The following is a 15,344-nucleotide window of genomic DNA, read 5'->3' as shown; positions in this document are numbered from 1 at the left end:
CAAGATTATTAATAAAATGACAATCAAAATATATACACATACGAGTCAATCAGCTAACACTGTTTTTATTACAATGAAGCTGAGCCAAAATTAGTTGGTAACAATTGATGTACAAAATTCATAAATTCTTTAAATTTCCGTGCCCTGGGAAGGGAAATACTTGTGTATATAATATTGTGTGGCCCTTTTGGCCCTTGTGTTTATGTCACTTATCCCTCCCTATACCCACTATACTCACTGTACACTTCCTTCCCCCTTCCCAGGGCACGGAAATTTAAAGAATTTATGAATTGTGTACATCAATTGTTACCAAATAATTTTGGCTCAGCTTCATTGTAATAAAAACAGTGTTAGCTGATTGACCCGTATGTGTATATATTTTGATTGTCATTTTATTAATAATCTTGTGTGTACTTACTGGGGCCCCTCTTTCTCAGTGCATTAACTACCCAGGTCCCAGTGACGTCCATGGGTCAACCCCCCCTTTGCAACTCTCTCATTGATGGCCAGCACCGACATACACTTTTAGACACACCTCCCGCCACAAGTTCTAGAATTGCGAACTTTAGAGCTGGGGAGCTACGTTCGAATCTCGGCATCCTGTGATTCCAGGCAAATCGCTTTGTCTCCTTGTGCCTACCACAAATGAATGTGTTCTTCTGTAATGTAAATTGTGCTCATGCCATGTTGTCGAGTTCGCGCTATATAATATTGCAAGGAAAAATAAAGTAGGGAAACTCGAGTTCACACACTACTGAACCCGCACTCTTAAGTGCATCAGCAGTGCACTGTGAATCGGAGCGTTTCACAGGCCTGTCACAGATAAGAAATGCTATCAAAACGAAATCCTACAAAACAATATACTACTGGCCGGCAGCAATTTATACCCGGACAACGTCGGGACGGTCTGCTAGTATGTAATGAAGCAACGATTTTTTTAAAGATAGTAAGTGTTTGCCATAAAAAAAAAACGTGGGAGACAATTGCGGGCAGACCCACCAGGTGCAATAAATGCATTTATTTCATAGGATGCACGCTGCAGTATAGCGAAGTTAGCATCCACAAAGCAGACGGGCCCTAACTCGGGGGAAAGGGTACCAGACTGCGCGGCTCCAGGCCCGCCGCTGTCAGCTTCGGGACGTCTTCCAGAGTCAGTTGTAAATAAAGGTGAGGTCTCGCCGGGCCCCGCCTCCGCCCGTCCCGCCCCGGTCGCACCTCCGCCCTCCCCCTGCCCCGGGCTCTGCTGCTTTCACTGCCTGCCACTGCCAGCGGCTCTCCAGGCGGCCTGGCCCTGGTGGGAACCACTGCGCCTCCGACCTCGGGTACTTCCCTGTCTCTCTCGGCGGGTCTGCCTCTGCATGGAGGAGAGGCGGCTCCAGGGGGCTGTGCTTGACGGTGACCGCCGGCTCCTGCTTCCTGCCAGCCGGGCTGACGGAACAGGTAGAGCCGCTGCCTGAGGACACGGGGAAGCGGCGCAGAGCTGAGCCATGGCGGCCCCAGTCTCGCCGGGAGCCGACTTCGGCTACATCCGCACGGTGCTGGGGCAGCAGAACTTCATGGACCTGGACAGCTCCACCCTGGCCCTGCCCTCCGAGGACAGGCTGCAGTACTCGGGCAGGCAGGACGGGGACAAGAGCCTGCGGATCCGGCAGCAGGTCCAGCAGACCATGGCGAGGAAAAAGAACAAGAACTCGCTGCCCAGAGGTGAGTGCGGTCCCCGGGCTGCCTGCAACAGGTGCCAGCTGATGGACGCGCCCTCGCGCTGCGTGCCCAGCTCCCCTCACCCCACGCGGGGCACTCCTCCGTCATCAAGTTACAGGAGGAACAAAGGGTGCGAGTGGGCAGCCCGCACCTATTACCTGTCTGCTCGTATCTGTGTTATATATACACATTCAGATGCCAGTATCGGGGCCACAGCACATATCACGTCTGACTCCTGCACCAGTTTTCCACGGTTATCACTTGTTCTCCTGCCACTGGGGATTTTAATTTTGTAGGATTCTTTTGATATTTGTTTTCCTGTCTTTTTAGTTTATTTTACAGGGGACCTGCCACCCTGCTGTACACCTGCGCAGTTCAACTGTGTATAGCTTCCCTTTCTCTGTTCCAAATGATTGATTAGCAGAAATAGCCATTGTAGAGGCTGTTGCGGGCGTCTCCTGTACTATTGAGACCCTAGGTAGAAATTATACCCCGCCCGGTTACACTGTTATCTGCAGGTAATTGCTTGTAAAATAAACAACGTTTGAATTGTTGCCATTAGAGCCGTGGCCAGCAGCCCTGTCCTGAGAACCACAGTTGTGATGGATTCACACTTGATGTTTTGTATCTGTTTGGTTAATAAGGACGCTTTTTATCAGCAGTGGCTCGGTCGTTTCCTGATGCAAATTGGACGTTTTCAAACAAAGTTTTTTTTCCGTTGGAACGAGTTTGACAGAATTTGCATGTGTTTAGTACACACGCGTCTCCTATTGCCCCTGGGTCATGCCCGCGAGCAAACAATGTGCGCTCAAAGTTACATTCGCTGCATCGCGCGATGAGCAAAACTGCGACTTATGACTTCTTCAGCATGAGGAGACCCTGCTTTGAGACATATAGTGGTAAGGTCACCAGAGGGCTACATGAATTATGAGTGTTGTATTAGTGGTTTATTTCAGCTGAACCAACTGCACCAACAGAGCTGAAAATAATGATTTCTAGTTGGGAAGCCTACAGTCGGAACCTTATACCACTGTGTACTGGGGTTTACCCTTGGGTCCTGCTTACGAGTATAGGTGATATTTATCGCACATGATAAATAACACTACCAATGGGTACGTTATTTATTGAGTGTGATAAATACCATCCATTACAAGTTGTTGGGGAGTAAAATTCAGATTTTGGTGTTTAACGCACCAAATCTACAGGGGTCTCCAACCTTTTCTGTACTGAGAGCTGCTTATGTTCAATGAAACGCATTGACAGCTCCTAATATTATTAGTGCTGTATAATGTAACTTTTGACCAAAATCTGCATGATACAGTAATTACCGTATGGTTTTCCCCTGTTTATATTTGGTCAGGTTTTGCCTTCCGAAATTTAAGGATGGTTGAGTTATTTAACGCATCCGATAATTATCGGATGCATTTAATGACTTGTAATTCAAACCTGTGCTTAAACATGGGTTTATGCACGAGTCGGAATAAACCGGCCAACTCGTAATCCGGGTCATACTGTTAAGACCAAAACTTAGCACCAAGTACACCGCTTTACCAGTTGACCCTCCAAATAGCAAAGTCAGGCAGTGCAGGGCTTACTAGGCGAGCATGGCACGAAGAGCTCCATGGACCAACTAACACAAGTGCATCGATTATTAGTCAGTGCTTAGTTTTTGGGGATAAAAAATTCAGCCTAAGTTATATCCAACGTAATAGTGTACATAATGGTTTCTGAAGCAAGAAATTAAAATTCACATTACGAATAACCTTCAGCCTAGACTACCATTTCCTTAGGATAAAAGAGCCATCCCTATTTTAAGGGAGTACAATCAGAATAGGAAGAAATTGCCTCCGAAAGAAAGTCCTGGAGCCAGACGTTTTGCTGGGACAGTGAGGTGGGATGGGGGTTATGGTATTGGAGCAAACATAATAATACATAGTTGTGGAAAATGCAGAAGTCACAAAGCATCAGTGAATGGATTAAAATAAATGGCTCCCTTTGGGAGTAGTATTCAGTAAGAAAGGGTTAAAATGGGGACCACATGCTCTTTAGTTCAGGCTCAGGTAGGAAAGAGGGACACCATGGGTGTATCTAGCAGACAGTCTGCTCCCATATATAAACTATCTTTTGTGCAAAGTAACATTTGGTACCGTCTTGGTCAGTCTACAATCTTCAAATTCTAGGTCTTGGAACGTTTTTTTTCTTTGTACAAAAAATAATAGTCCAATATTATCATTTGGATATAGACACCAGGGCATCATGTTAGCCACAGTGGTATTAGCCTGTCCTCTATCCCAATTAAAGTGTTGTTCACATGTGGGAAATGCAAAATCGAGCACTTTTTACCAGCATTTCTGTAGTGGTACAAATGAGGGAAAATTGAGGTTTATAATTAAATTTTGTTGCAAGATGGATTATCTACTTTCGTTTTAAAAGTCTGCGGTATACCATTTAGGATGATCATTTGACTCCATGTCATTATGGACAGTCTCAGTCTTGAACTTTTCACCTCGACATGATTAATTTCAGGTATGTTCGTCTGATTAGTTGAGTGGAAGCAAGACAAGGCTACAACTCCCAGAATGCATTAGGCTATCACACAAAATTCGAGAACCGGAAACTGTTCTTAATATACTGGAAGGCAGGCGCTCCCCCTAATACTGATGAAAATGACTAATGTGAACAAAGTTTCTAGGATATTCTTTTGTGTACAATATTATACCGCCATCTTTAAATATTTCAGGACCTGACCTAGTCGAACAGTGTTGCTTTAAAGCATTATAGGAGCTTATTGCATACAAGTCTGTTTGCTCAGCTTAATGCTGCAATATTGTCAAGTGTTCCTGGAAAGATGTGAATTAAAATTGACACACAGTTGTCATTGTTTCACCCTTAATCTAGAGGGTTGCCAACATTTGCATCTTGAACCTGTTTTCTCAAAGAATTGATTGAGACTTCCAAATGAAGCTTCTTCCTGTTTGCACCATTGAACATTACTCCCCTTTCAACATATGATTTAATGTACTTCTGTTTTGTCTCTAAATCTATAGTCATTGAAATGCCGAAGCTTTGACCTCTTTATTGCAGTATGTTATGCAAATACTACATACAGGCCGCTGATTCAATGGGTTCAAGATATATTGAGCTCAACTCTTAATTGAATACTTTTTAGGTCGAGCCTGGAAATACGCATCTGAAGGATGCGTCCAGGTGGAGAACTATAGCTTTTAGGTCGAGCCTGGAAATACGCATCTGAAGGATGCGTCCAGGTGGAGAACTATAGCTAGCTGACTCGGGGGAATGAAGGACAAGAAAGTGTTACGAGCTTTTGCTGGCAGATTTGGGTGCGCGAACGCGCACGTTCCGTCCCGCGCCGCGCCGTGAACATGCGTGCGCATATACACAGACAGCCAGACACTCGCTCACATACACCCCCTCACCCCCCCACAGTCACACACACACGCATACACACAGACTCGAAGACACATACACACACGCTCACACACATACACAGCCCCCCGCTGCCGCACGCGCGCGCACACACATGCCCCCCGCCCTCGCAGCTCAGCAACAAGGCGAAGCCCCACTCACCGGCTTCCTTCGTGCGGCGGCTCGCTCATCGGCAGCAGGACTCTTCCTCCCTCCTTTGGCACCGGGGCGCAGGGTAGGCTCCTGCCTGCTCCGGTGCTCCAAACAATCGCGGCTCTTCCGTGGGAGGCGGGGTAGGCTCCCGCCCTCCTACTTCCTGTTTCCGGTTGTCGCGGCCGGCCTGCCTGACTTCCTGGTCGCAGGCCGGCGTCGATGTTCACATTGAGGTATGGACTTGTTAGAACTGCCGTTGCTCGGCACCAGCAGCATCCGGCCCACCTAAAGCTGTGCGGAATTCGGAGGCGTTGTGAGCCACCTGGCCACTACGATTGTTTTTAACACATTCACCCTCCAGGGCTGGGCGCAGACCAGGGGGTATAAACAAATGGTGATGTTAGCGCTCGTGGCTGACGGTACGCAGAGCTCTGGAGTGGTTTTCCCATTTATTCTACTGACCCTAGTATCGGCCTCTCGATCCCTAGGCACGCCATACATACCCAACATTGACCATCCCACAACATTCGCGACGAGGGCGGTCAGACGCCACCGCGTGCAAGGCAGTGCATACCGTGAATTTGCGGTGTGGTTGGTGGCGTTGCTCCGCTGTGATTGTCGGATCAAACGTGAGAAGGGTGCCCAGGAAGGCCAATGCACAGGTTGCTGAGTGCCGGCCAGAGAAGAGCCCGCTGAAGAAGAATGACTGTCTGAGGAGGTGCGTCCGTCAGACTCCACCAAGTGCGTGGCCGCGCCTCAGGTACGCTCAGCAAGGACAATGTCGCGAGCAAGTCACAGCCAGCGTGAGCGGCGGGCGGTGCAGAGAAAGAGGCGCAACTGTGTGTGTGCTCCGTGAGGCGGAGAGGAGATTTCCCCGGCGTGAGAGGCCCTGGCACCTATGATTGGCACTGACGGGCAGAACAGCGAGCAGCATGTGCAGCAGAGGAACAGCGGGTCAGCCTGGCCTGAATCAAATGCCTGTTTGCAGTGTTTTCCATTCACGTGTGATCTGCAAAATGAGGCATGTAACAATTAGAAACTTCCCTCTCGTGATTTGTTTTATTTCTTGTTCTGTCTCTCCTGATATATGTACCAATGTCATTATGTATACTGCAGGACCTTAAAAAAAATCACAGAGCAGGAGCACAATTCCAGCTGATTTCTCAAATCGGGTATTGTATGAATGCTTGCTGACCTTGAGTGAATGCAATTAGCCAGTGAAGTCGGATACTAGTTATCCTTATACTGACGAAAGTCAGTGATCCCAGTTAAAGACTTAGCAAGTTAGGCTCAAACATGTGGACCAAGCGGATGCAAGGATAATTGACACCCCTAGGCATCGTAATTTATCTGGTTATAATCATCTTCTAAACCCTTTAACAGTAAAGTGATGCCTACGTAAGTGTCTCCGAGATTTTTAATTCTTGCATAGGCTCCCAAACTCCACTAACAATAATAAGTGCTCCCTGTAAGGACAGGGAGCCCGCTGACCATCTAAGGCCCAATCTTACAATTAAAAAAAAGACTTAAAACTTACATATAGGGCGGGACACAGAGCATTGGGTTCCTCCATATCAGTGTAAGGTTTCCTTAGGTGGATGCTGTTGGTTGCCTTGCTGCTCTAGCCCCATGTGCCTAGATAGTGGTTTAGGAGGATTCAGACGAGAACCCCCAATATTTCCTGTCATTCCCTCAATCTCATTATGTGAGGCACAAGACCTAAAAATTACGGTAACACTAAAAAATTAAACATAGAATATTTCACAGCTGTGTGCCTTCAGCAAGTCTGCCATCAGTACGTCCCCATACCATAGAGGCCTCTCACAAGTTATTTGTAAAATCAATACATCGAAGTCCCGTAAATACTACACATATTGCATTACAAATGCTATAGGTGTCACATTTGCGAAAATTAAAACTATTAGCATTGTAAATGACAAAGCTATTAGTTTCGCTATTTTCAAAACCAACACCTAAATAAAATATTTGTCATTTACAATACCAATAGCTCAAACTTTCCTAATGCGAGACCTATTGCATTGCAAATGCTTGTTTATTAAGTACACTATTCTGTTGTACCTGGATGGTAGGGGTGAGCGCTAGTGACTTCTTTACTAACCCCTAAGTCACAGAAGCCTGGGTTCTAATCCAGGCTCGGCACCTGCTGACAACTGTGATTCAGGACAGATCACTTTCTCTCAGAATGCAGATGTAGATGACATAAAAAAGGAACATGGCTTCTAGCACTGTCCCAGTACCACTTTGCACCACCCCATCCCCTCCTGCTTTCTGAAAGCAAGGACCAGAAGAATCTGTACAAGATAGGAGCGGACCTGGTTCAACTACACGAATGTGAGGAAACAAAAGTCTGGGGTAGAATATTTCAATTGGCACCTAGATCATAAACAGTATAGCCCAGGTGAGAAACTGAAGATTCACAAATACTGCGCTAGAAAGACTCTGGCAGGATACCAATTAGGTTGTTTGGAAACACAAGATTGATTACCGATTGACAATGCTGCATAGATAGGTGCGTGGTTTGAAGCTTTAGGGCCCACCAGGGGTCAAAACTGCAACCCCTGGCTTGCTCCTTGGAGCCCCTGGCCTCAGGTGGCAAAATTAGTGCCTTAAACACAGAGCGGGTTGTCCTTATGGACGTTGGTTGGGGCGCCACTTTCCTTGTTTTTCTTTTTTGTCAATGTGTTAATAAACGAATTATTCTAAACTGCACTTATATAGCGCATGGCTACCCTTCCTCATTCCAGCGCTGGTAGTGCGGCACAACCAGGTTCGAGGGATCCGGTCTGGAAGAGCCAAGTCTTTAAACATTTTCAGAAGGAAAGTTCTATTTTAGCTGATCTAAGAGAAAGCAAAAGGCCATTCCAAAGTTTAGCCGCGTTGCAGGGAAAAGAGCGGGCTCCAAATTTTGCCAATCTGATCCTAGGAACTTTGACTAGATGGGCCATAGAGGAGCGCAGAATTCTACAGGGAAGGTAGAGGGATACTAAAGTACGTGAGATCTTGGGCCTTTTATCAAGGAGTGCCCTGTGGGCGATACAAGATGATTTGAACTTGATCCTCTCTGCCACAGGAAGCCAATGTATATAAATAACTTCTTTGCTTGTTGGGCGGATTAATGTCTTGGTAGATTGTACAGCAGCCGGGCATTGGAGTTCTGGATCACCCGCAGATTTCATATTATGGTCTTTAGGGCACCCAAGTATAAAGAGTTGCCGTAGTCCATGTGAGAAACAAAAATAGCTTGGACCACCATCCTCTTCACGAGGAAGGAGAGGAAGAATTTTTCAAAGCATCCTTAATAGGTCAAAACAGATGGTTGACCGCTTGGGTATTAAAGTTCATGGATTGGTCCGTCCAGCCAAGGCTCTTTATAGTGGTTTTTGGGATAGGAGAGGAGATAGACTACTTGGTCAGTTCAAATTAAATGAAGGTGATAAGTTGTTGCCTAGCAACATGAGCTCTATTTTTCCTCCATTCAAGGAGACAAGAGCTGTTCATCCAACCTGCAATAGTTGAGGGTCATCTGTGTAAGGCACCATCGATATCCCAAATGGATGAATGATCTCTGCAAGTGGCCTCTTATAAACCTTAAATAGAGTAGCGTGCAAAGATGAGCCATGAGGTACACCGCATTCTCGATGAAAAATCTCTGACGTACAAGCTCTGTCAAAGACCTGCTTTCAAGAGAGTTCTTCTGAAAAGAAAAGACTAGTCCTTAGATAATAGCCAACAATATTAGATTATTCACTATTAATATAAAAAATGGGGTACAGTTAGCTGTATTATGGTGCTTCCTTGGCAGCTGAGGTAGGTAAAAAATGATTTAAAATATAATTTGTGTGCTTGCTTGCTGGTGAGAGTGTGTTTATGTGAGAGACTGTGGATGTGTGTGCAAGCATGTGTGTGTGTGTGAGTGAAAGTGAAGGTCAAGGGGCACTTCTACTACACCTGACATTTTGGTGAGTTGACTGACGTCCATGATTTCAAGATCTGCTCCATTAACTTCAGTGGAGGCTGATACATAACGGCGGTGGCAGAGGGGGGGGAATGTGAGATATAAAATAAAAATGTATGTACCTTTCCATGGCCGCCGTCTTCCTCTGTCATCTGTCTTCGCGTCTCTTCCCTGAAGCGCACAGGCTCCCCTAAGCCAATCATGACACTGCTGTCGCCATAACAGAAGCGTTGAGATTGATCTGAGTGCCATGGTTCGGCGCTCAGGCGAGGAGTGGAAGCCTGGGCATGTTCTCCACCCAGGCTGTGCATTAGAGCCTGGATGAAAACATGCTAAGTGCGAATGACTGTTTGGATGGCCCAAGACAGCTTTCCAAACTGTCATGCACATTTAAGTGCACATACCACACCTCTCCCTGCTGGCTGTGATGACAGCCAAGCCCCAGCCCAAAACTGGCTTCAGCAAGCAAAAATAAAATGATAATAACAGTGAGTTCTTTTTTTATTTTTCCTTTTTTACACTGCTGAAAAGCTGTGGGTCGACGGTTTTCCTCTGTAGTGGAGCAGCCGCTGCAGATTGACGTATGAAAAAACATTGTAGTGAAAATCCATTGTAGTGAAAATCAGTTGTAACTGAGTCTCACCATCCAATAAACCCACATTCACAGACATAATAATGCCCACAAGACTGCAAAGGACAAGATACCCAAAGACGGGTATGACCCGTAGTTCGCTAACGGACTCAAACCTTCTTTTTCGAGTGTTGATTTTCTTTATGGAAATCTGTTCTCCTGGAGCTTATTGTGGAAGATGTCCTTTTTGGAGAGAAAAAACGTACCGCCTATGTTTTAAACCGAGCCTGTTTAAAACACCAAGTTGTTGGTTTTAATCTATTTTATCTTTGCTTCTTTCTACAAATTGACCTGTATGCCTTTCACGGGTGACATTTGTGACTTGCTGATTGAGTTTTTGTTCCTTGTAAAATTTTCGTACGCATTTTGTTTTTACTCTTTACTGTACAGCTTCGTGTTACTGCATCTAGTTAAACATTTTTTGTAATCAAATATACACGAACTAGGGTTTGCCCTGACACCTTTAAAATTAGATCGTAATGCGTCGATGAGCAACAATCTTAGTAGATCTTGCTATTAGAATTCTGCACCTGGCATCGGCTGTGGCTAATTTATAAACGGATGTGACGTATAACGTATTGTTTTCGTAGTTTTACCTGTTCTTCTATAGTTTGAAGTGTAATTTTCTCATAGCAGAACGTTTGAGAATGTCCCTATTTTTATCACATCATTAAGCGTTACGTACTGATCGTCCAGATATGTTCTGATTTGTGTACATAAAACACCCATATGCACCTGCGTGAGACCCAGCCAGTGCCAAGTTTGGAGCTAGCAGCGATTGGCTACGTCCTCCCCTTTGAAAGTAAACCTCCTGTCGGCGCCACGCCTTGTGTACGTACCGCTGCGAGAAATATTTCTGAAATGGTCTTAACTTGCTCGCTCAGCCAAATTTAGACGGCTCCCGAGTGTGATTCACATCTCCGGGGACTGGACGGGCTGAGTGGTGTGGGTGTTTGTTTTAGGGAAGTGCAGAGGGTTGTCAAAGGAGGTTTTGTTTATCCCTTATCAAGCTGTGCTTTTATCTGTTGAGGAGAAGCTGGCTTTCCTTTGCCAGGATGTGCGGGCGGGCGCTGCTGCTTTTGGTTCAGATACCGTTCCACTGAATGACTGTAGTGCTTTCTGGCCCTTGGCACTTTAGTATCTATGAGAAGCTTTCGCATTAGTGCATTGTTTCGAGGCATCTAATTTAATAGGGTTTGTCCTCACTCCCTTGCCTCTCACTCGGGGGGAAGGGGGGAGGGGGGGTGATGGGGTGATGGGGGAGATGTGTAGGGCGGTGTTGGTGAGATGGAGCGAGCACACCTGCAACGTAGAATGTCAAAGGGTCACTGGACCCTCCTCTTCCCAGCATGTCTGCCCTCTGCCTTTCTCACGAGGTCTCTCCCCGATGCTGCTTTCCAGTTTGATTAACCCTTTCTGCGTGTGTTTGGGTTTGACTGTCCTAGATAATTCTTTCCTTCACCCCCATTCTTGGAAGGCTCTGCCTCTGTGAGACAGTGGTCGTGCTCGAAGCCAGCGCCCCTGCACCTATTGGTTGCTCCACCTTCCCTGCAGTGGTTTGGTGTCAGCTTCTGCTCTATGAATGAATGAACGATGAACATTATTTATATAGCGCACAGCTCCTCCAGGAGTGTCCTTGTGCTCAGCATCAGCAGCACAAACAGAAGAGCAGACCTCAGCCAGTACCCTAAAGGCTGAAGTGGTATGTGTTTTTTTTTTTATGCCTTTTTAAAACTCGTTCCTCGTTGATCTCAGCTGGCTGAGCAGGGCCATCCTATCGCGGGTTACACATGATTAACACATGGGGAATTGAATTCCCCTTCTCCATCCTCTCCTTCGTGTTTCTTCTCTCCTTTTCTGTGTGCTTACGCTGTGGGCTTTGGTCAGTATGGAAGTATCCAGTTAGATTTGTAGAGGCAATAAACACACTTCACACCCTCCGACTGCCGGTTTGTATGTATGATGGTGGTAGTGGCATTTGCCTTATGAAGGTTGTTAAATGTTGCCCACACTGCCATGTTCTGCCAGTCTTGCCTTTCGTAGCAGTCTGCAGCTTTTCCTGATGCGGATAACTCTGTCCCTTTGACCTGCCCTCGTGTTTTTACACCCTGAGCCCTCTCGCCTCCTCAGGAAGGATTCTGCCACAGGAAGGCCTCTAGAGGAAGGCAAATTCCACAGCAAGGAGAGTGCAGTGTTGATGAGGCAGGAGATGATATGGTTCACCATAGTCACAGCAGAGAGTCACACTGACGCACTCTACATTTGAAATTTTGAATGTAAAGTGCTTGTTCTCTATAAGGATATTAATGTAGTCGCACCAACCTACATGTATACAACTCCTCATTATCAGCAAATGCAATGCTGTCACAGAAGCAGAACACTTCAAGACAATCACAGGCTGCTCCAGCCCCTGCCTGACCCTTATGGCCCACAGTTCGTAAACATTTTAATGCAGTGACATAAACCTCTTCCGTGAAACAATACTTAAGATCTAACAAAATATCGACCACAAGCCATTTTCTCACCTTGGGCCCCACCCTCTGCGTACCATCTTGAAATAGTCATCCTTCGGTCCCCTGTCTCTCGCAGAGCTCGCCAACATCCTCAACTCCCTAAAAGCCATCTATCTACGTTGGATATGTTTTACCTTTGTGTTTTATCAAAACTCTCTCCGGAGATGCTCTTTCACACCTACTCCTCACCATCTTTCCACTGTCTTCACCTCTATCACTCTAATCCACTTCAGAGAAGCTCACAAGCTAAGCTAGATTCTCCCACTACATAGTAGGTGCAACTACATCCTTCTCTTCCCACCTATGTTCATTCCACTGTGACGTGTGGTCCATATGCTTCCTCGACCCGACGCCTGGATTTTATCTCGACCGAGTGGTGCTCCTCGCCCACTGCTGCCCCTGGCTCCACATTTGAGACGAAGGTTCTGGCTTTTTTACTAAATTGCAGCGCTTTACTCCTTTAGAGCGCCACTGAACTGGCGGCCTGACTGGACCCTGCTCTATCGTTCCTTGTTGCTTTCAAGGCGGAGCCTCGCCCTCGTGGAATTGTGCGGAGGACCGTCGTCTCCTGCTTATGTCGTACAATTATAGTATGAAACTGAAGACTTTCTCATTACTTTGAACATCGTCTTTTATCTAGGTTTTTAGATAGTTATCCAACAACGACCCCGATTTTTCCCTTTTTCAAACTGAGTGTGCTTTAGCCTGATGGCAGTCTCAGTCTCGTCCAACAGCCACTTCCTCGGATTCACCTGCCCTGAGGAATGTGAAACCCACACTAGGTCGAATACCGAAACGCACGTTGGCGTTGTCACTACTTTATGGACCATTTCAAATTTACGATCTATGCGTGTGGCTACTACCATAACCTAAATTTAATTAGATGGCCGTGGATATACTTGGCGCCATTCAAAAGATAGAGGATTTATCTACCCATAGATTATCACCATTGTCATTGTCACCTGTACAAATTGGTCTATTTGTCCTTATTTTTGCCTTTGTTGGTGCGAGTATGTTTGGACTCCTGATTTTTAGGACTTTCTGGTATGCAAGAGTATGAATCTGTTGGTGTGAATGTGTGAGTGAATGTGGCGTGGGATGCAATATGTTTGCTTTATTTATAATTAATTATTGTAAATTAATTATTAATACATGATATGTTTCTAAATTGACATGCCTTAGTCCTTTGGCCAACTTCCTGGGTGTTTACATATTAGCGACTTGTAGCTTATTTAATTTAATGCGGTGGAGAACTTCTGTTTTGAGTAGCTTGCTTATTTCCCCTGATTCTCTCTACCATATCAGTTTCCAGGGGCCCCCTTTGTTTAAGTTGTCAACCTCCCCACCCAAGAACAGTGTTGCAACACAGGAAAAACTGTTGCAGGATGTTCTAATGTTTCCCCATGTAATGCACTGCTTATAAACTCACATGTTACATCACTCATGACATGTTAAATGACAATGATAACATCACAGATAACACTTTAAATGATGTCATCCGTGTATCTGATATTCACATTACTCCATAAGCCCTTACATAATTAAAAAAAGGTTTGTTTGTAAAGGCCCTATAGTCATATACAGCCTAATTCTGTGTGCACACATGTGGGTGCGTAGAATGAAAATAGCATAAGCCATGGAGGCAAGTGTAGTTCAGCATGTTGAAAGTTATGTGGTGCACCGTTTTCAACGTTTTTTTGGAGTGCAAGTAGTATTCCATGTTAAACAAGGTAAAGGCTGAACGCACTTCATGTGAGCTGATGGAATTTGAGATGTCATAAGTAATCTAATATGTGAGGCCAAAAGCAATACATTGCGGGGGCGTAAGTTATAGTTAGCTCAGGTAACTAGGACTGCTGAATTTCAATGATTTTGTACGAGTGAAATCTGAGCCAAACCATAATGTCCCTGCAACCTTTTAGTTTTTTTCAGTGTGTATATATTTTTTCTTTTCTTTTTTCCCCTTCATATTTAAAGTGCAATAACTTTTTGATGTCACCCCTTGGAATAATAAAAAAGAAAAAAACAAAAACGCTAAAGGGTTAGGGTTCAAGTTTACGATTATCAGGGTAGTTGAGTCTTCTTTGGGTTCTCTCCTCTTATACAAACATCCTTGTAGTGCAATTGCCTTACACGATTTAGCAGTGGTAAAGAAGATTACTGATCCAGAAGTAGGCATCTCTTTGAATTGATTATTCATGATTGGTTATTCCTTGTTGGACGTTAAACGGTAGCACAGGTTATGGACCACATGGAGCATTTTGGTGAACTGGGAAGTTTTTTGTATCCTTAAGTGAGACCGCTGAAAACAAACCCATATATGCATTTCGGAAATGAAAGCAGATGGTGTCGAGAGCTGTTGCTCTATGGTAAAAATTCCAGATTGCAGGCAATCAGCTCTTTTAGTAGGGGCACAGTTTCGCTGTGATGTTTTCACTGAACACTCACAGTATTGTCAGTATAGTTCTAGATTATGGGAGGGGCATTTGACCTTACCCCTGAAGTAAAACAGAAAAGCTGTATCCTCAAACACAAACTACACTGCCACAATCCTCCAGGTTTCCCAAAATAATTTAAAGACCGAAAGGGAGTCTCGTATGGTGTGCTCTTTATCTCAGCTGCAGCATACGGTTCAGTGTGAGGAATCGCCTGACGAAACACTAGAATTTGTATCATTGTGGTCTTGATGGTCCACATGGGTTCGTGGTCACGAAATAAAAAGAAAATAGAGAAGTTAATAGGCTGAAAACAAAAATTGCAAGTTTAAGAGTGTATACCTTAAATCTGTTGAGTTTTATACATGCAGCAAGAGTTTAGGTTTGGAACTTATGTGCTGAAAAGTGAATAGGGCAGTATCATCCATTGATGTTGGGTTGTAACTTGAGACGCAGGGATGGTTTAACATTATTTTGTAGTCTTCTATAATGATGAACTAGGATATCTG

At 45.1% G+C, this 15,344-nt stretch overlaps 1 protein-coding gene across 2 annotated transcripts in view; it reads left to right on the top strand.

The window, feature by feature from the left end:
• The first annotated feature begins 1,216 nt into the window (after positions 1-1,216).
• PKP2 (plakophilin 2) overlaps positions 1,217-15,344 on the top strand; it is a 529,412-nt gene continuing 515,284 nt past the window's right edge. Inside the window, exon 1 of one of the 2 annotated variants that reach the window (XR_013606919.1) lies at positions 1,217-1,704. Coding sequence is in view for 1 of the 2 variants with exons in the window: in XM_078674126.1 (XP_078530252.1) it covers positions 1,488-1,704 (217 nt within the window). In the remaining variant the exon portion in view is untranslated. The remainder of the gene's footprint in view (positions 1,705-15,344) is intronic. The other variant, XM_078674126.1, reaches the window with a different exon arrangement.

This window comes from Lissotriton helveticus, chromosome 1_1 (assembly GCF_964261635.1).
Source record: "Lissotriton helveticus chromosome 1_1, aLisHel1.1, whole genome shotgun sequence".
Lineage (NCBI taxonomy): Eukaryota > Metazoa > Chordata > Amphibia > Caudata > Salamandridae > Lissotriton > Lissotriton helveticus.
This window is presented reverse-complemented; position numbering and strand designations above follow the sequence as displayed.